Raw genomic sequence first — 22,492 nt, forward strand, 5'->3', positions numbered from 1 at the left:
CCAAGCTTTAAAGGTCAGAATCAGGCAAATGGAAGACAATGATCTTGCAAAAGAGCAAGAATTAATAAAGCAAAACCAAAAGACTAAGAAATTAGAAGATAACATAAAATATCTCACTGACAAGGTGACAGACCTGGAAAATAGAGGAAGGAGAGACAATCTGAGAATAATTGGCCTACCAGAAAAGCCAGAAATAAATATTAATCTCAACATCATAATACAAGATATCATCAAAGAAAACTGCCCAGAGATTCTAGAACAAGGGGGCAATACAGGCATTTAAAAAAAAAGTTCACAGAACACCCTCTACACTAAATCCCCAAAAGACAACTCCCAGGAATGTAATTGCCAAATTCCAAAGCTTTCAAGCAAAAGAAAAAATCTTACAAGAAGCCAGAAAAAGATAATCTAGATATAAAGGAATGCCAATCAGGGTCACACAAGACCTTGTAATTTCCACTCTGAATGACTGTAAAGCATGGAACATGACTTTCAGAAAGGCAAGAGAGTGGGTCTTCAACCTAGAATCAGCTATCCATCAAAACTGACTCTATACTTCCAGGGGAAAGCATGGGCCTTCAACAAAATAGAAGATTTCCAAGTTTTTGTAAAGAAAAGACCAGAGCTCTGTGGAAAGTTTGATATCCAAACACAAAGAGCAAGGAAAACTTGAAAAGGTAAATATAAAGAAAAGGGAAAAGGAGAAAAATGTTATCTTTTTCTTTTATTAAAACTCTCTTCTATAAGGACTACATTTATGTCAAATTATATATATTAATATGTGGGGAAAATGTAATGTGTAACTCTCAAAAATCGTATGCAACCAGAGCGAAAGGAGCAGAACCAGGAAAACATTATACACAGAGACTGATACATTGTGGTACAATCCAAGGTGATGGACTTCTCCATTAGTATCAATGCAATTTCCCTGAACAATCTGCAGGGATCTAAAAAAAAATACTACCCACAAGCAGAGGATAAACTGTGGGAGTAAAAACACCGATGAAAAGCAACTGCTTAACTACAGGGTTGGAGGAGATAAGACTGAGGAGAGACTCTAAATGAACACTATAATGCAAATTCCAACAACAGGGAAATGGGTTCGAGTCAAGAACACATGTGATAACCAGTGGAATCATGCGTTGGCTATGGGAGAGGGAAAGGCAGGGGGGGGGGGGGGAAGGGGAGGGGAGGAAAAGAAAACGATCTTTGTTTCCAGTGAATAATGTATGAAAACGACCAAATAAAATAATGTTTAAAAAAAATTGTATGCATCATTAGAGTAGTTAGAAGAATCATGCATAGGGAATGATTGGGGCATTAAGACAATATGGAGAAAGGGGGGTGAAAGAAAGAAAAAGGGAGGGGTGAATATTTGATGGTACTAAGATATACTTCAAGAAATAGAAAAAAAACTAAATAGAATAATCATTCTCACACAAAGATACACATGGGAAGGAGAAGGGAAGAGATTTCCTGTAGGGAGGAGAGGAAGAAAGTGCTAATTGGTATTACTTAAACCTTACTCTCAGTGAAATCAAATCTGAGAGCTTAGAACATCTAGATCCATTGGGATCTTGAACTTTATCTTATCCAACAGGGTAAGAGAGAAGGGGAAATTAAGAAGGGGTGGGGGTAGGGAGTATAAAAAGGGAGGAAAGGAGAGGGGGGAGTGGAAGGGAACAAAAAGGGAGGGGCTAGAAAGGGAAGCATATCAAGGGAGGGGACTAGGGGGACTAATCTAAAGTAAATCACTGGTTTAAAAGATTTTAGCTAAAGAAGAAAGGTCAGAATTTGGGGAGGATATCAAAATGCCAGGGAATCCACAAGTGACAATCATAACTTTTAACATGAATGGGATGAACTCACCCATAAAACGTAGACGAATAGCAGAATGGATTAGAATCCAAAAAGCTACCATTTGTTGTCTTCAAGAAACACATATGAGGCAGGTTGATACTCACAAGGTTAGAATTAAAGGATGGAGTAAGGCCTTCTGGGCCTCAACTGATAGAAAGAAGGCAGGAGTTTCAATCATGATATCTGACAAAGCCAAAGCAAAAATAGACCAGATCAAAAGGGATAGGGAATATTCTGTTTAAAGGGAGTATAGACAATGAGTAATTATCACTAATCAACATGTATGCACCAAATGGTATAGCACCCAAATTTCTAATGGAAAAACTAGGAGAATTGAAGGAGGAAATAGACAGTAAAACCATATTAGTGGGAGACCTGAACCAACCGCTATCAAATTTAGATAAATCAAACCAAAAAATAAATAAGAAAGAGGTAAAAGAGGTGAATGAAATCTTAGAAAAATTAGAGTTAATAGACATATGGAGAAAAATAAATAGGGACAAAAAGGAATACACCTTCTTCTCAGCACCACATGGCACATTCACAAAAATAGATCATACACTAGGTCACAGAAACATGGCACTTAAATGCAGAAAAGCAGAAATAATAAATGCAACCTTTTCAGATCATAAGGCAATAAAAATAATGATCAGTAAGTGTACATGGAGAGCCAAATCAAAAATTAATTGAAAATTAAATAATATGACACTCCAAAATTGGTTAGAGAAGAAATCATAGAAACAATAATTTCATTGAGAAAAATGACAATGGTGAGACATCCTTTCAAACCTTATGGGATGCAGCCAAAGCAGTACTAAGAGGAAAATTCATATCCTTGAGTGCATATTTTAACAAATTAGGGAGGGCAGAGATCAATGAATTGGGAATGCAAATCAAAAAACTTGAAAGAGAACAAATTAAAACCCCCCAGAAGAAAACCAAACTAGAGATCTTAAAAATTAAGAGAGAAATTAATAAAATTGAAAGTGATAGAACTATTAAACTAATAAACAAGACTAGAAACTGGTACTTTGAAAAAACAGACAAAATAAACAAAGTACTGATCAATATAATTTAAAAAAGGGAAGAAGAAAGGCAAATTAACAGCATCAAGGATGAAAAGGGGGACCTCACCTCCAATGAAGAGGAAATTAAGGCAATCATTAAAAATTACTTTGCCCAATTATATGGCAATAAATACACCAATTTAGGTGATATGGATGAATATATTCAAAAATACAAACTGCCTAGACTAACAGAAGAAGAAATAGAATTCTTAAATAATCCCATATCAGAAAATGAAATTGAACAGGCCATCAAAGAACTCCCAAAGAAAAAATCCCCAGGGCCCGACGGATTCACAAGTGAATTCTATCAAACATTCAGAGAACAGTTAATCCCAATACTCTAGAAACTATTTGACATAATAAGCAAAGAGGGAGTTCTACCAAACTCCTTTTATGACACAAACATGGTACTGATTCCAAAATCAGGCAGGTCAAAAACAGAGAAAGAAAATTATAGACCAATATCCCTAATGAATATAGATGCAAAAATCTTAAATAGGATACTAGCAAAAAGACTCCAGCAAGTGATCAGAAGGGTCATTTACCATGATCAAGTAGGATTTATACCAGGGATGCAGGGCTGGTTCAATATTAGGAAAACCATCCACATAATTGACCATATCAACAAATAGACAAAATCACATGTTTATCTCAATAGATGCAGAAAAAGCCTTTGATAAAATACAACACCCATTCCTATTAAAAACACTAGAAAGCATAGGAATAGAAGGATCAGTCCTAAAAATAATAAACAGTATATCTCTAAAACCATCAACTAATATCATCTGCAATGGGTATAAACTAGATGCATTCCCAATAAGATCAGGAGTGAAACAAGGATGCCCATTATCACCTCTATTATTTAACATTGTACTAGAAACACTAGCAGTAGCAATTAGAGAAGAAAAAGAAATTGAAGGCATCAAAATAGGCAAGGAGAAGACTAAGCTATTGCTCTTTGTGGATGATATGATGGTCTACTTAAAGAATCCTAGAGACTGAATCAACCAAAAAGCTAGTAGAATTAATCAACAACTTTAACAAAGTTGCAGGTTACAAAATAAACCCGCATAAGTCATCAGCATTTCTATATATTTCCAACACAGCTCAGCGGCAAGAATTAGAAAGAGAAATCCCATTCAAAATCACCTTAGACAAAATAAAATACCTAGGAATCTACCTCCCGAGACAAACACAGGAACTATATGAACACAACTACAAAACACTCTCCACGCAACTAAAACTAGACTTGAGCAATTGGAAAAATATTAACTGCTCATGGGTAGGACGAGCCAATATAATAAAAATGACCATCCTACCCAAGCTTATTTATCTATTTAGTGCTATACCCATTGAACTACCAAAAATTTTTTTACTTACTTAGAAAAAACCATAACAAAGTTCATTTGGAAGAGCAAAGGGTCAAGGATATCCAGGGAAATAATGAAAAAAAAAATACAAAGAAAAGTGGCCTTGCAGTCCCAGATCTCAAACTCTATTATAAAGCAGTGGTCATCAAAACAATTTGAAACTGGCTAAAAGACAGAAAGGAGGATCAGTGGAATAGACTTGGGGTAAGTGACAAACCCAAAGAGCCCAGCTTCTGGGACAAAAACTCACTATTTGACAAAAACTGCTGGGATAACTGGAAGACAGTATGGGAGAGATTAGGTTTGGATCAACACCTCACACCCTACACCAAGATAAACTCAGAATGGGTGAATGACTTGAACATAAAGAAGGAAACTATAAGCAAATTAGGTGAACACAGAATAATATACATGTCAGACCTGTGGTAAGGGAAAGACTTTAAAACCAAGCAAGACTTAGAAAGAGTCACAAAATGTAAAATAAACAATTTTGATTACATCAAATTAAATTTTTTGCACAAACAAACCCAATGCAACCAAAATTAGAAGGGAAGCAACAAAGTGGGGAAAATCTTTATAACAAAAAAACTCTGACAAAGGTCTAATTACTCAAATTTATAAGGAGCTAAATCAATTGTATAAAAAAATCAAGCCATTCTCCAATTGATAAATGGGCAAGGGACATCAACAGGCATTTTTCAGCCAAAGAAATCAATACTATTAATAAGCACATGAAAAAGTGCTCTAAATCTCTTATAATCATAGAGATGCACATCAAAACAATTCTGAGGTATCACCTCACACCTAGCAGATTGACTAATATGACAGCAAAGGAAAGTAATGAATGCTGGAGGGGATATGGCAAAGTAGGGACATTAATTCATTGCTGGTGGAGTTGTGAATTGATCCAACCATTCTGGAGAGCAATTTGGAACTATGCCCAAAGGGCGATAAAAGAATGTCTGCCCTATGATCCAGCCATATCACTGCTGGGCTTGGGGCCCAAAGAGATAATAAGGAAAAATACTTGTACAAGAATATTCATAGCTGCACTCTTTGTGGTGGCCAGAAATTGGAAAATGAGGGGATGCCCTTCAATTGGGAAATGGCTGAACAAATTGTGGTATATGTTGGTGATGGTATACTATTGTGCTAAAAGGAATAATAAAGTGGAGGAATTCCATGGAGACTGGAACAACCTCCAGGAAGTGATGCAGAGCAAGAGGAACAGAACCAGGAAAACATTGTACACAGAGACTGATACACTGTGGTACAAGAGAACGTAATGGACTTCTCCATTAGTGTCAATACAACATCCCTGAACATTCTGCAGGGATCCATGAGAAAAAAAAAAACCCACTATCCACAAGCAAAGGACAAATGGTGCTAGTAAAAACACCAAAGATAAGCAACTGCTTGACTACAGGGGTGGAAGGGACATGAATGAGGAGAGACTCTAAATGAACACCCTAATACAAATACCAACAACATGGAAATGGGTTTGAATCAAGGACACATGCGATACCCATTGGAATCGTGCATTGGCTAGGGAAGAGGTGGTGGGAGGGGGGGAGGAAAAGAAAAGGATCTTTGTTTCCAAGGAATATTGTTTGAAAATGACTAAATAAAATAATGTTTAAATTGGAAAAAAAAATACAAGATGGGTGAGAAGGCAATAAAAGTCCTCATTGCCACTCCTCCCAAAATTAACCTCATCAAGGCATAATGAAAGGAAAATTATTAAATTGTCTTCTCTCTATAGTCCTTTTTTAAGGAAAAAAAGATTAATATCTTTAAAATTGAATATTCTCATTTCCTAGCTTTCTCATATATTTTTCAAAATTTTCCCAATCTTTCCTGAAGAGGCCTGACATTTTTTTTTGTCTGTAGCTATAACTATACACTACACTAATTTTTGGACCTCAGCTCCAAAATTTGATTCTTTTAGGAAAACCACAAACACAACCATAAGAATAGTTTTCTTACATTTTGCAATCCATGTTCTCTCCTTCCCTCTGTCTTACCCCCTCTCAAGGACAGCAGATAGTATGTTGCTCATTTGCTATTATGCAATACATATTTCCATATTGTGAAGATATATATTGTTTATATGAGAGAAAAATTCACTGAGGAAATAAAGTGAAGAATGATATGCTTCAATCTGTATTCAGACTCCCTCAGTTTCTTCTAAGGTGGTGGATAGCCTTTCCTTAATTAGTCCCTTGGAATGGTCTTGGATCCTTGCATTGCTAAAAAATAGTTAAGTTATTCAGTTTATCATTGTAATCATTGCTGATACTATGTTCAACTTTCTCTAGGTTCTACTCACTTAACTTTGTATCATTCATACAAGATTTTTCAGGGTTTTTGGTGACCATTTTGTTTGTCATTTCTAATAACACAATAGTATTCTATTATTGTCATATGCCACAACCTGTTCAGGCATTCACCAATTAATGGACATTTCTTCTGCCACCACACACACACACACACACACACACACACACACACACACACACACACACAAAATCTGCTCTAAGTATCTTTGTATAATGTAATAGATGATATTTTGAGGGTATATTTGATGAATACTGGATAACTAATAGATCAGTTAGTTATCTTTCTTTTGCCTACTCTCCTCCCTTTACACCTCCCATTTTCCTCCCTCTTCAGAAGCCTTTCAGCCTCCCCTTCCCCCTTCTTCAGTCTCCCTCAAGTCACTCAATGTGAGCTGTGAGGTTTCAATGAAATGGTTCTTAATCTTCTTTGTCAAACAAGGGGTTTATTTGGGGAAGGCAGGACAAGGGTGGAGGATAAGGTAAGAGGGGTGGGATATCCCTATTCTCTACAGTGAGTGTTGGATTGGAGGATATTGAGAGAAATGGCAATTCAGTCACTAGCATGAAACAGAACCAGTCAGAGAGATATATGAGGACTACTGTCTTCTTCTTCCTTCAAATCAGCCAGTTCACCTCCAACTTGATTATCCCAATTCCCAGAGATAAAACCAGCTTCTTCCTTCAGGTCAGCCAGAAAGTCAAAGACCTAGTCCCAGAACCCCCCCCCCCAAAAAAAAAACAGTTACCGTTGGTTTGGCTCCAAACTGCTTTTCCCAGTTACATTCCAAATGGAATCTTCATTTGACTGACAGCTGACCCATATCCAGCTTCTATCCTTTGCATGCATTTTCTTATAATTTCTCTCTTCTCCACAATAAGTAAGTCCTTTTCTCCTAGATTTGATCTCTTTGGGATGCAGATCTAGTATTGCTGAGCAAAGGGTCTAGGCACAGTTTTATGGATCTTTGGGCATGGTTCCAAATGGCTTTCCAGAATGGTTGTCTCAGTTCACAACTTCAACAGTGTATTAGTTTATCAGTTTTACCACATTTCCTCTAGCATTTATAATTTTCATTTTTTGTCATATTAGCCAATCTGATAGGTATAAGGTAGTAACTCTGAATTGTTTTAATTTGCATTTCTCTAATAGTGATTTGAAACATTTCTTCATATGACTAAAATAATTTTAATTTCATCTAAGAATGTCCTATTGATATAATTTGACCATTTGTCAATTGGAAAATGCTTTTATTCTTATAAACTTGACTCAGATCTCATATATTTGAGAAATGAGTCCTTTATCAGAGACACTTGCTATAAAAATTTTTTTCCCCATTTTGTTGTTTTCCTTATCATCTTGGTTGCAGTGGTTTTGTTTGTGCAAAATCTTTTTAAATTACATTTAGTCAAAGTTATCCACTTTACCTTATGTAATGTTCTCCATATCTTATTTGGATATAAAATTCTTCCTTTGTCCATATATCTGATAGCAAACTATTTCATGTTCCCCTAATTTGTTTATGGCATTACCTTTTATTTCTAAATCATGTATCCATTTACCTTGGTATATAGCATGAGGTATTGGTCTGTACCTAGTTTTTGCCATACTGTTTTACAGTTTTCCTAGAAGATTTTGTTGAATAATGAGTTCTATCCATTAATTTCATACCCAGTCTGTTTCTTAAATGCAAAGTGTCCCAATTTTCTCATCTAGTTTCAAGTAATTAAGCTAATTATAAGAATTAAAATTTCACATTGGCCAGGGAATAGACATCAGATAGCAGTTTAATAATTAAAAAGGTATCTAAACATTAGATGAGTTTCCTTGGGATTCTCCTTCATTAAACATATAGAAGTAGAGGCTCAATGACCATTTACAGGGCATTCTTTGCAGACAGTTTGAACTAGATGGCCATTGAAGATTCTTAGACCCTTGAAATTCTACAATATAACTTTATTTATGATTATTGTTCATCCACTTCATCATCTGATTTCCAGACAAGATCATATTTAGAATACAAAGCATACTTCCTTAGCACTTTTGTTAATATATTTTTTCAATTTTTGCACTTCCTAGTGCTATCATTCCACCTTATATAGTTTCTTAGCTAGAAATTTAGTATAAAGTGATGTTATTAAAAAACAAAGATTAAATGAAAAAGCCATGAAAAATCATTGATTCAAAAGGGCAAGAACAATTACAAAAACATTGGGGTAGTATTAATATCAGATAATCATATCTTTGAAAACAATTCTTGGGTATATATAAATTCAATTTGTAAATACTTAGTTTGTTTTCTACTTAGTAAACCCACTGTTGTCCTACAGCATTGTGAGTAACTTACAAAATCTTTTGGGGTGTTTCCCCCAATTTAATACATTATAGGCACCCATAGAGAACATTCAGTTATCATCGCACCAAAGTTCTACATCAGCTCAACAACACATAACTACAAGTGATTCATCACAACCCTTCTTGAATCAACAATCTGAATTTGAGCAGAGATTTCTTCCTAAAGGTTGGGAAATTCGACATGCACCAAATAGGAGACCTTTCTTCATTGACCACAATACCAAAACTACCACCTGGGTAAATTTGATTCATTTAATAATCCTTTACTAAACAATTGCATCTTATATACTAGGTGTTGGAGAGATTTTAAATTAACAATAATGAAAAAACACTTATATTATTAAACCAGTTCATGTTGTATTGTATGCTATAATCATTTAACAATAATTCAATTTTATAATATTATTTATATTTAAGGCACTTAATACTGATTATTTAAAAATTAATAATTGTTCTTTTACTCACTAGTTAAGCTTAGTCAAAAAGAGAAAAATAAATAATTTTAGTGGAAACTTTGTTCCAAAGAAAAGCAATAAAACATTAGTCTGAAAAATTTGAGACAAAGGTTATTGTCCCCCAAAAGTAGGCTTTACAAAAGAAAAAAAAATCAGCATGATCTTTAACATGTTATTCAAAAAGCATTCTATCATATTTAAATAATGAGGGGAAAGGAATGCCAGTATTATTTCTTTTCCCTCTTATAAATATTATAACACCAAAGACTACAAAAAATAGAAGTTTTTAAACATCATTTAAATCTTTTTTCCCATTTTATTTAAAAGGTATTACTTTTAAAATATTACATAAAGCTTAGATTTCCCTTTAATCATCCTTATGCTACATTTCTAGCCAGTTATGGACTATCTTAAAAGCCTCCTAAGAAAATTATAACTTGTTTCATCCTTTCAAGTCTATGGAATAAATCAACAAGAATTTTGTAAGTAACAAGCATTAATTAAGTGATTAAAGCACTGTGGATTAAAATACAAAAGCAAGGCAGTACCCATTCTCAAGAAGCTTATTTTTCTGGAGAGACACAACATGTTCACAAATGAGTAAATGTAGGATATACACAAAATACATACAGACTTGTTGCAGGTGTTAGGGTCCTTCAGATGATGATTGAAAAGACTGTTGTAGAAAGATCTACATGAACTGATGTGTAGTGAAATAAGCAAAACCAGGAAAACACTGAACACAATAACAGTAATCTTGTGGAGTGATCAAATGTGATAGACTGTACTACTAACAGCAATACAATGATTCAGAACAATTCTAAGGTACTTATAAAAAAGAATGTTATCCACCTCCAGAGAAAGAACTGTTGGAGTAAGAATGCAGATGGAAGCATATGATTTATCAATTGTTTATTTGGGTATATGTTTTAGAGTTTAGTTTTATAAGATCATTTACTTACAAAAATGAATCACTTGGAAAAGACTTTTGAGAGAGGTGGCAAAAGCTCAAAGGGAGAGCAGCTCTGGGGAGCTATGCTCTATATAAGGCACAGAAGCAGGAGATAAAAAGAAGACTTTAAAAAAATTAATAGTCCTTCATTTGTTTCACCAACCTGGTCCTCCAATAATGGAAGGAAATCTTCAACAGGAGTTATTTTTAGTGCAACATTATAATGTCATCTCCAGGATATTTGTGGCTTCATACATGATGGCATACATTAGGCAGAATTAAAATATGATTTAACATATTTCATGTAAAATAAGTTTATATAAATAATTCAAGTAAAGAGGTCAAATTGCTGGCTTCTTTAAGTTCTTTTTTGATTAAAATGATTCTATTTAACACTGGATAAACTTGATAATGCTAATATATCAAGGCACTCACATAGTGGACAAAACACTGGAATCAGAAGAAGATCTGGGGTTGCATTCTGGCTCCATATTATAACCATGCTATAAGTTATTTACCCTAGCAGAGCCATAGTTTCATCATTTTAAAATAAAAATAATAATACATGTACTGTTAGGGAAAAAAGCATCATGGGATGACTAAGAGAGAGTCAGAAGATCTGGATTTCAATCCTAGTTCTGAATGTGGACACTCCAACTGACCTTCCATGATTCATTTTCCTCATCTAAAAGATAAGGATTTGGGCATGACCTTTAAATACCTTCCAAGCCTTAATTCTATGTGCGAACTTAGACTTACTATTCTATGACACATTGTCATATAGAAATTATCAACATGCTAGAGTGATAATTGCTATTTAACCTTTTTTTAAAAGAAGTTACACTTTACGAGAATTCTTCTGAAAATGTCATCTTATTTACCTATTATGAGAATCAATTTTCCTATGGAAAATTCAGGAAGAAAGTCTATTTGATATATTTTTAAACCCTTACCTTCCATCTTGGAGTCAATACTATGTATTGGCTCCAAGGCAGAAGAGTGGTAAGGGCTAGACAATGGGGGTCAAGTGACTTGCCCAGGGTCACACAGCTGGGAAGTGTCTGAGGTCAGATTTGAACCCAGGACCTCCCATCTAGGCCTGACTCTCAATCCACTGAGCCACCCAGCTGCCCCCTGATGTTTTTTATAGAAGAAACCTACCAAAGAAAATCAACTTTAAAAGTTGAAATGCATCCAGATGAATTTAGAGTTCCTTATTTGTTATGTGGTACAACTCACACTCACCTTGTGTGTGCCTCTACTTCGCCCTCAGAGTGATATTTGTTTGTTTGTTTTTGTAAATTATACGGTTCCATGACTTATAGCCATACAGCAACACTGATAGAGCATTGGCATTAATGTTCCTTTGTTTCAGAGAGTAGTCTGGGGTCATTAAAAAAGATTTGCAGTTTCCTAACGGTAGGCCAGTCTGTTTTGCTTTTTTTTTTTTTCATCATTCTGGGACCATTGCTGTTCGTTTGCAATGTCTGTGAGTTATATATACTGATGGACAAGTTCTAGAGTTAGTCTGCCCAATTGCATTTCATAAACATTCTCCATCGACCTGCTGAGACTTGCTTATAGCCACATAGCTAATGAATATCTAGTGCAGAACTCAAACCTAAGATTTTTAACAACAAACACAGTGCTTTTTCTACTGCTTATTCATATTTTAGAGACCTTGAAAAGTTAATTTCAGTCCTATTCTTAAACTTTACTATTCTTCCCTACCCATACATTAAATATATAGAAGAAAATCCTGTGTAGCAAAAAAAACACACCTAATTCCTGAAAAGTAACTTAAATCTTCTATAACATTCCTGTAAAGAAGTGAATTAATGCTGATTTCACTCTGAAAAAAAAATTGTTCCCCAGCACTTCTTTTGATAATGTAAACCTGGCCAGAGAGGTAAACTGTGTAAAGAGAATTCCTAGCCTTCAAATTATATAAAATTATATGAATGAACTTTTTATTTAAAGAAGAGAATTGGAAATGTTCTTCAGCGTGGTAAAATTAGGCATCATTTCCATTATACTTAAATGTGATTTTGGTTTTGTTCTGTTTATTGCTATACCAAAAAAGGAATATCCAAGATTGAAAATTCCAACTCATCTAAGAAGAAAGGCATCCCTTGAATCTACTGAACTAGAGCCTTTACCTGTAAGTTTCTGAAACTCTTGCAGATATAATTTGGCTACCTAAAACATTTTGATTTTGATGTATGACAATTTAACAACTAGGGTTTTTTTGATGTTTTAAAAATCTGCTTCTAAATCCTGACTCATCCACAAAATGTAATATGCCATATCAACTGTGGAACAATTGAAGTTTTCTTATCTAAGTAGCTAAAACCTCCCCCAAATAATATTGAAATCCTTTCTTTTTTATAGCCAGGATGGGAAGAGAGAATTCACACAGATGGAAGAATCTTCTATATAAATCATAGTATGTGCATTATGATCTTCAGTTATTACATTTTTGTTTTATTTAATTTTATGCATGAGAAAGAAAAAGACTACATTTTCCCCCTCAGATATAAAAAGAACACAGTGGGAAGACCCTCGATTGCAAAATATAGCAACAACCAAACCAGTAAGTATCTCTTTATACAGCTATTCTTTTGTAAATAAAATCAGCTCTGAGTCCTTTGTTCCATAAATTATATGCTCACAGCTTAGTAGGCATTGGAAGAAAAAATAAAATTGAGATTGCCTCTTCTACCTTTTTAGTCCTGGCTATCAGGCAAGGCCTTTTAAACCAATATGCTTGTATTATCCCTACCCTACCCTAACAGCCAAGGGAAGGTATGAAGCAAACAGATGCTAAGAAAGAACAGCTCAGCTCAGACTAATGCATTAGTCTAAGTGGAAATATTCAGCAACAAGGAGTTCAGCAGAGGCTAAGATGGGGGAGGTAGGCAACTTCCTAGCTCCTCCTGAGTCATGTCTTGTTTATTTTGGTTGGAATATTGTGAATTCTCACATTAAATACACCCATATTGAAATGTAAATTAAAATATATCATGATTATTGGATTGTCATCTGTTTAGTTTTATCACTATTTCTATCTTATTCATCATATAATCAAACTGATTATAAGACATTAATTAATTAGAAATGGTTACTTTTCCAGTTGTAGTTTTTATGATTTTTAACTGCTCACAACTAGGTACAATTAGAATTTAAGGTGGCAGTTTAATATTCATTTCTTTCAAATCATACTTAAGAAAGGCAATTTTCAGCTCAAAAGAAGTAAATTTTGAAATGTTTTTCCATTCATAGAAATTTGTTTTCTGTCATTAGAAAAATATTTTTGAAAGTCTGTTTAAAATGGAATGTTCATTTCTGTCTTTCTACCCCATGGAAGAAAGTCCTTAGAACTAGCATGTTAGAATTTTACACAATTAAATTTATAATCTAATAAGAATTACTGGAACCATTGTAGCTTTAGCAGAGAAATACTAGTTTCTACAACTAGTGTTTTACATTTGGTTTTCTTAAAATTTAATTTCTACATGTAATGCATAGAATTCATGTACAGAAAATATAGGAGGAAAGTAAAATTTTAAGTTATTTCATAACAGAACATTATGAAACTTATTTTAACTTACAAAATTTTTCCACAAAAGGCTGTCCCATATTCTAGAGATTACAAACGAAAATATGAATTCTTCAGAAAGAAAATGAAGAAGCAGGTTGGTGACATATTGTTACTATGATTGTTCTAAGAACTAACAGTACTGGAAATTTTTTAAGAAAAAAAAGAAAGGTAAAAAAAGGAATAGTGAGTGGGAAATAGTGAGATGGTAGCTTTATTTTTTTGAGTGTTCCCATTTGTTGGTTAACATTTTGGTTCCTTTTTCGTTCTGAATCACCAGTAGTAATGGTTCCATAGGGGAGGTTGGTAATCCAGGAAAATAAAGGAATCAGGAATTGTCTCCTCTGCTCTCTCATATTCAAGTCCCAGCCCAAGGGAATCCAAACAGTTATCCTGACCCAACATTCTACAATGCTACATAAATTCTCTCCTTTGAGAAACACTGGATTGAATCATAGTAATTGAAATGAATATATATATATATACATATATGTATATATATATATATTAAACAAAGTTAAAACATTGCAAAAATTTTTAAAGAATATAAAAACAGAGGGAAAGGGTAAGATGAACGGGCATAAGAAGAACTTCATTCTTTTCTGAATGAGACAAATGAGGTTTGAAAATCTTCACAGTTTAGGGGCAAAAATCAATCAAACTCAAAAAGCATATTAAGGGTGATAATATAGGGAAGTATACAGTTGAAAACAAAACCATCTGCTACATCCTGAAGAAAGTGTTAAAAGGAAAAAGGAAATGAATTAGAATATTAGTGGGTATCCATTATTTGGGGAGTAGCTGAAAAAATTGTGGCATGTGAATTTAATGAAATATTATTGTGTCTTAAGAAATAGACAATTTCAAAGGAAATTTGCAAGTATGAAATGATCCAGAGTAAAGCAGATAGAACCAGGGCACCAATTTGTACAAAGATAACAATTTAAAGAAAATCTTCAAAAAGACTTAATTCTGATCAGTTCAATGACTAGATCTATTTTCACAGGAAACATGTTTAACCCCCTTTCAAAAGAGAAATCAGTAGGCAGAAAGAGACATAAAATTTTGGACGTGGCAACTATATGGTTTCATTTTGCTTGACTATGTTTATTTGTCACAATGGATTTTCCCCATTCCTCTTGGTTTTTAATTGGGCGAGTGATGGAAAGGGAAAAAGGAAAGTTAGCAATAATGATGCCAAAAAAAAAGAACCATTGAAACATTATTTAAAATGCATGGAAGAAGGAAGTTTAGAAGGAAACACACAAATAAAATAAGCAGGACAGTTTTGAAAATAATGTGGAATTTATTATGTACTTTTCAAGAAAATCAAGAAATATAAAATGAAAATTTCTGGTTGTATCTAAAATTCTTTCTGTCTTTTGTTTATATGAAAATGTTCTTTTTATGTATGTTTAAGTTCTGAATTGAAAAAGCGAAGGAGAATAAGGCTGGAACGTTAGGCATTGCTGGGGAGAACAAATTGAAATAAGAAGGATATGAGGCCAGAGAAGGACCTCTGCTTAGAAAGCTAAAAATTAAAATAAAAACTATTCCTACTCCACAATTTGTCATTCTTTGTAGATATTTTTGCTATTCTACCTCTAATTAGAATAGATTAATTATTTGAATCATAATTTGGGAACTTAAAGAGGTTTTATCTGACTCAATAGAACTTTTGTAATTTTTGTGTATTGTTAAGCTATAATTTTGGAATTCTTAATAAACAAACTGCATCAGTCACGTCAAGAAGTCCTTATTAGAGAATGATGTGAAAACTAATGAAGTGTTCATAATAACATAAAGAAGAATATGACCCTGGCCAGATTCAAATAATTTAAAGGTGACCATATTTGTTTAATTTGTTCCAGCCTCAGTTTTTTTCTTTCCCTTCTCATCTCTTCTGCCACCCCTTAAAAAAAGTGAAAGAAAAACAAAATTCTCATAATAAATATTCCTGCCTAAAAAACAAATTTCCACATTAGCCACATCCAAAAAGTAATGTCTCTTTCACTATCTTGAATCCATCAGTTCTCTCTGTTTCCCCATCCACATAATGAGGTGCTTAGGGTAGATGAACTTAAAGATTTCTTCCAGCTTTTTAACATTTTATGAGTAAGCATTTCAAAATTGTAAAAGATAAACGCCTATCACATGCATCCACACTGTGCCACCTAGTGTTCACAATACTTAAATACAGTTTTCATTACCATTTCTTGGATAGTAACTATCTTTTCAGAAATGATGGGGGGAAATATCTGCCTTTCCTCTATATCATTACTTTCTTATTTATATTATAAATTTGATATTGCCAGAAGCCTAATATTCACCTTTTCATGAGATAGCATTATTTTGATTTCATATATATCATTGAGATCTCTTAGAAAGTTACAGAGGGCATATTCATATTTAAAATATTTTAGGCAGCGTATGAAGTTATTTTGCTTGACTATACATCTTTGTAACTGAGGTTTTATTTTTTTACTTTCTCAACTAGAGGGAGAAAGAAAAACCTTGTTTAAAAAATGTAAAAAAGAAATGAAATATTACTAGGAAGCCTTCAAATATATTTGTGTAAAATTTTAATTTAAATATTTATAAAACTATAGAGAATTCTCTCTGAAGTTTTGTGATAACAAAGAGAGAAAAATTCAGAAAAGAGCAGAGAAAACTGGACTAATAAAATTATAATCACATGTATGTAGCACTTTATATTTTATAAAATACTTTCTTTATAATAGCACTGTGAGGTAGCTAGTACAGATATTATCCCCAGTTACAGATGAGGAAACTGAAACTGTCACAAAAAGGTTTAGGTGATTTGTTCAAAATATAGCTAGTAAGAGTTGGATCCAGGACTTACTGTCTGTTGGTTCATGCCTCCTTCTACCACATCAAGGTTCATAACTCAGAAAAATAAAGTAAAGTAAGCTAGAAGTAAGAGGAACCTTGTCAAGAAAGGTAGATAAGAAGAAATCCAAACCTGATACAATGTCAACAGACTTTGGCAAAGAGGTACTCAGGAGAAGAACACCTGACCCAATAGTGGGAAGAGCATTTCTTGAGCAAATAAGGTAGTTCTAATAAAGGATAAGAAGAGAGACATGAGGTAAGGGTTTAAAAAAGAGAGAGACTTGATTGGAGATTTCACTGACGCAGAGAATTTCCAGATGAGAAAACTATCCCTCCATCAATGCAGATTGGCCCCTTTTCTGTATTTTATAGTTTAAAACAGTGTCTAAACAGTCTAAGCATTAGCTCTGAGAAGTTAAGTAATTTGCCTTCTGTCACCTAGTTTGTGAGGTAGAACTGGAACCTGGGACTTTTTGGTTCCAAGACCAGCTCTCTGAGGACCATAAAACTGTGCATGTCCTTTGACCCAGCAATACCACTACTAACTTTGTATCCTAAAGAGATCAAAGATTGAGGGAAAGGACCTACCTGGACAAAAATATTTCTAGCAGCTCCTTTTGTAGTGGCAAAGAACTGGAACCTGAAGGGATGTCCATTAGTTGGGGAATGACTGAACAAGCTCTGGCATATGATTGTAATGGAATAATATTGTGCCATAAGAAATTATGAACAAAATGATCACAAAAGAAACCAGAAAGACTTCTATGAAATGATGCAAAGTGAAATAAACAGAACCTGGAGAAACTTTTACACTATGAATGACTTAACTATTATCAGCAATGCAAAGATCCAAAACAACTTCAAGGAACTCGTTTTGAAAAAAGCTATCTACCAGCAAAGAAGGAACTGACAGATTCTGAATGTAAATTGAAGCATATCATTATTCACTTTATTTACTCCCTGAATTTTTCTCTAGTACAATTGATATGTATCTTCTTTCACAACATGACAAACGTGTAATTGCATGTAGCACATGTACAGCCTGTATCTTATTGCCTGCCATCTTGAGGAGGAAGAAAGAATGTAAGGGAGGGAGAAAACCTGGATCACAGTGTCACAAAGTGATTATTAAAATTATATCTACATGTGATCTGGAAAAAACATAAAAAGAAAACATAAAAGAAAAAACAAACAAATCAGCTCTCTCTCCATTACACTATACTACCTCTCAACAGACAAACATAACTGACAGCAGGAAGTATAGTTTTTTTGAAGTTCACAAAGTGATTTATATTATTGCAATTTTTGCCTCACTGCAACTCTATATGAGAAGTACAGTACTACAGTTATTGTTGTTTCTCATTCCCAGATAAGGAAGTTGAAGTTCAGAGAATTTGTGTCTATGGTAACATACCTTTAAATGTTAGAAGTGGAATATGGAAGAAGATTTTCCTGATTCTGAATATGGCATTCTATCTCTTACACTATGGTGATAGAATTCTATACCCCACAGAATATACTTGTTTTTCTCAATCTGAGCCAGTTACAACGAGAGTAAAGTTTAAGCATTGCCCATTACCACCCTTATCCTCCACTCTCTGTATTGATTTTTCATGCCTCTTTATGTCATATAATTTACCCCCATTCTATCTCTCCCTGCCCTTTTCTCTCAGTGCAACCCTTTCAGTCTTTGATTGATTTTTACATGTCATTCATATGTATATATATACATATATAAAACATATATACATATCATTCCACATCATCACATTTACATATATACCATATCATCATATATCATCATATATACCATATCATCATAATCAGCTTACTTTTTCCACCCTTTTTCTGAGTAAATTTCTTCTATCTTCTCTACTACTGAGTAATTTTTGAGAATTATAGAAAACCTCTTTCCATATAGACATATAAACATTTTGAACTTAATGAGTCCCTTAAATTTTCTCTTTCTTATTTACCTTTTTGGGCTTCTTTTGTGTATTATGTTTGGACTTCAAATTTTTTGTTTAGGTCTGGCTTATCCCTCAGGAATGCTTGGAAATGTTCTATCTTATTAAATGACAATTTTCCCCCCTGAAAGAATATACTATTTTTCTGGATAGGTGACTCTGGGTTGTAAACCCAAATCTTTTGCCTTCCTGAATATCATATTCCATGCCTTATGATCCTTTAATGTAGAAGCTGTTAGGTTCTGAGAGACCCTGATTGTAGCTCCGTGGTATTTGAATGGTTTCTTTCTGGCCTCTTGCAGCCTTTTCCTTGGCTTGGTGGCTCTTGAATTTAGCTATTACATTCCTGAAGTTGTCAATTGAGGATTTCTTTCTGGAGGCAATCTGTGAATTCTCTCAAATTCAATTTTATTTGCTTGTTCAAGGATCTCTGGGCAGTTATCTTTGATGATTTCTTGTAATATGATGTCCAAAGCTTTTTTCTTCATCATGGCTTTTAAGTATTCCAAAATTCTCAAATTGTCTCTCCTTGACTTATTTTCTAGGTCAGTTGTTTTTTTAATAAGATATTTCATGTTTTCCTCTTTTTTTTCATTCCTTTGATTCTGCTTTATTGTGTCTTTATTTCTCATGAAATCATTAGTTTCTAGATGGTCAGTTCTGATTTTTAAGATCTGGTTTTCCTCTATTGTTTTTGGTTCTCCTTTTTCAATTGGCCCATTTCTTCTTGTATCATTTTCTTGCATTACTTTCCTTTCTTCTTGCATCATTTTCCTTTCTCCTTGTATTTCTTTCCTTTATTCTTACATCCCTTTTATTTCTCTTCCCCACTTTCCCTCTGCCCCTCTTAATTGGGTTTTGAAATCTTTTTTGAGCACTTCCAGACTCTGTGTCCAATCCATATTTTTCTTTTGGACTCTGTGTGTGTTTCCTTTGCTTTCATTGTCCCCTTCTGTGTCTGCACCTTGCTCTTTGTCTCCATAAAAATTATTTAGAGTTAGGTGATTTTTTTTGTTTGCTCATTTTTCCTATCTAATTATAGGTATGCTCTGTTTTATGAGAAGTTGGGATACCCTCTTAAATGTCGGTCCTTCCTTGATGCTATTTTTGACTTATTTTCTGGGTTGTTACTAGTTTACCAGATGGCCTAAGGGCTAAGAGCTCTGAGAGCTCCTTCCCCCTGCTGATTTAATTGACCCTTGAGATGCTGATAGTTTAAAGACTTTCCTCAGGCTTAGGTGTAAGATTTTCTGGGCCCACACAAATCAGCCCCCTTCAGTTCACATTGCCCTGTGCTAGGATTCCGGACTTCTCCACAAGTTTGAAATCTCCAGGATGTGAATTGACTTGGACACGTTGCCTGGCAGAATCTCAGGGTCTAACTTAGCTAGGGCTTAAGTCTGGAACTTGTGACAGCAGATGTGGGGTGGGGATTGTGGGTAGGTGGGGTGGCTTGCTCTTGGCTTGCTCTTCACTCCCTGCTATAGCCTCCTGCTAGCTCCACTCCTCTCTCACCTCAATTCCCCAGATGGTCTCAGCCTACCTTTTGGGTTTTCTTTTCTTGAAGATTATTTTGCTGTGTCTTCTTATTGATTCTTTCAATCACTTTTATCCTCTCATTTGCTCTTGTATACAGGTTTATTTCCTATTTTGTATTTTTGATAATGCTAATTTGTTGCATAAGTTGTAGCATATCCAGAAAAAAACAGACTGGTGAGAAGATAAAACTATGCAATTTAAATATTGGGTGAAAAACTGGGTATAGTTACCTTTAGGAAGAGAAAATTTAGAGGCTATGAAAGACTATCTATAATAGTCCTGGAAGAATAGGATTTTACGAACTTCTAGATCTCTGTTTAACAAAGTCATATGGATAGGCCTATTTTGATTTAGTGCAAAGAAGAGTATACTAATAATTAAAGATGTCCAGAAATGATCTTTCTGGCAAGAGACTAAATTCCCCAAATAAAATCCCCAAGAAGATACTGAATAATTTTTTGTAATGTTTTTTAGTGGTTAGATTAGATGATGTAAGACCTCTCCCAATTCTAAAATTTTCTGATTCTCTTAATGGACCACTGGAAAACAACAGACAGACCAGGGTTGCATGCAATTAGCAGTGATTAATTCATTTTGGGTTAAGGGCATCACTTAACCAAGTATTTAAAAAGCAGCATCAGAAACAAGGAGTCATAATAGAATGCCAAAAAATATATACAAGTACACCTTTCCTGTGCATAATATTTAAAGGACTATTCATTTCCTATTTATCTTTTTCACCACATTCCTGAGCATATATTCTATATGGTTATGACCATCAGTAGCTTAATCATATTTAAAGAATAGCAATCTATAATTTTTTATGAATTTGGGGGATATTATTCCTTATATTGTCTTCCTGCTTGGATAACTTTTCATTAGCAGTAGGTCTTGTGCACAGAGTAGAAGAAAACTCCAAATTATTGTAAAGTGCCAGAGACAGCTATTTTATTTTTGTATTTATTTAGTTTAAGCTAAAATTGCTCTCTTTTCTGAATTTTTAGAATGACATTCCAAATCGATTTGAAATGAAACTTCAGCGCAATACAGTTCTTGAAGATTCTTACAGAAGAATTACAACTGTGAAGAAATCAGACTTCCTCAAAGCTAGACTATGGATTGAGTTTGATGGTGAAAAAGGATTAGATTATGGAGGAGTAGCCAGAGAATGGTTCTTCCTAATATCAAAAGAAATGTTTAATCCTTATTATGGGTTATTTGAATATTCTGCTACGTAAGTGCCAAAGAGCAAATGCCTAGGGCAAAAATCATGATTAGATGACCTTAGAGAAAAAAAATCCTGAGATTAATAATGCTCTCAGAAAGGAATTTTTTTTTTACTGAAAAATACTTTACATAGTATCCAGTTATGACTGTCTTTTAAAGAACAGGTGTTAGAATCTCTTGACTAAAATTGAAACTTCAATTTACTGGAAATTGAAAATTTTATTATATTTACTATTAAAAACACGTGGCCATCATTTGTTAAGTAGGGATGCTGGTGGTCTCATTCTACATGAAAATCTTATATTTTTTTTGATCCAAGGAAAGAATGTGTTATGGCAGGCCAGGAAAGAAGAAACATGCAATAAAAACACACACAAAAAAACTTGCAACCCCCCCAAAAAAATTTTAGCATTATTTGTCATTGAATCTTAACTTTTTTTTTAATAGGCTTATATTTAATCATTATTTTCTTTACAGGGATAACTATACCTTACAGATAAATCCAAATTCTGGATTGTGTAATGAAGATCACCTTTCCTACTTCAAGTTTATAGGTCGGGTAGCTGGAATGGCAGTTTATCATGGCAAACTTTTAGATGGTTAGTATAATTTATAATGCCCAAATATTGAGAAAATGTGTTATTCTTTCCATTTTAGTAATTATTTTAAATCTCTTATTTGAAAGGTTTTTTCATTCGTCCATTTTACAAAATGATGTTGCATAAGCCAATAACACTTCATGATATGGAATCAGTGGTAAGTCTATTTTAATTATTTTTTTGTCATTTGTAATTTAGGAGCAGTTTCAGAATAATTATTAATTTGAAGTGGAACATTATGAAAGATGTGAGGGTCTTTTTTTTTAAGAGATTTGGAATTACTGGACCTTAAAGTTCCAAATACATATCTTTT

At 33.8% G+C, this 22,492-nt stretch overlaps 1 protein-coding gene across 5 annotated transcripts in view; it reads left to right on the forward strand.

Annotated features, from left to right (window-relative positions):
- NEDD4 (NEDD4 E3 ubiquitin protein ligase) overlaps positions 1–22,492 on the forward strand; it is a 151,969-nt gene that overhangs the window by 111,829 nt on the left and 17,648 nt on the right. For 3 of the 5 annotated variants that reach the window (XM_056809834.1, XM_007479693.3, XM_007479694.3), the window contains 8 exons: positions 9,023–9,226; positions 12,480–12,557; positions 12,788–12,842; positions 12,931–12,989; positions 14,026–14,091; positions 21,358–21,587; positions 22,058–22,179; positions 22,266–22,336. In XM_056809834.1, coding sequence (XP_056665812.1) covers positions 9,023–9,226; positions 12,480–12,557; positions 12,788–12,842; positions 12,931–12,989; positions 14,026–14,091; positions 21,358–21,587; positions 22,058–22,179; positions 22,266–22,336 — 885 coding nt within the window. The remainder of the gene's footprint in view (positions 1–9,022; positions 9,227–12,479; positions 12,558–12,787; positions 12,843–12,930; positions 12,990–14,025; positions 14,092–21,357; positions 21,588–22,057; positions 22,180–22,265; positions 22,337–22,492) is intronic. The other 2 variants (XM_007479695.3, XM_007479698.3) reach the window with 1 other exon arrangement.

This window comes from Monodelphis domestica, chromosome 1 (assembly GCF_027887165.1).
Source record: "Monodelphis domestica isolate mMonDom1 chromosome 1, mMonDom1.pri, whole genome shotgun sequence".
NCBI lineage: Eukaryota > Metazoa > Chordata > Mammalia > Didelphimorphia > Didelphidae > Monodelphis > Monodelphis domestica.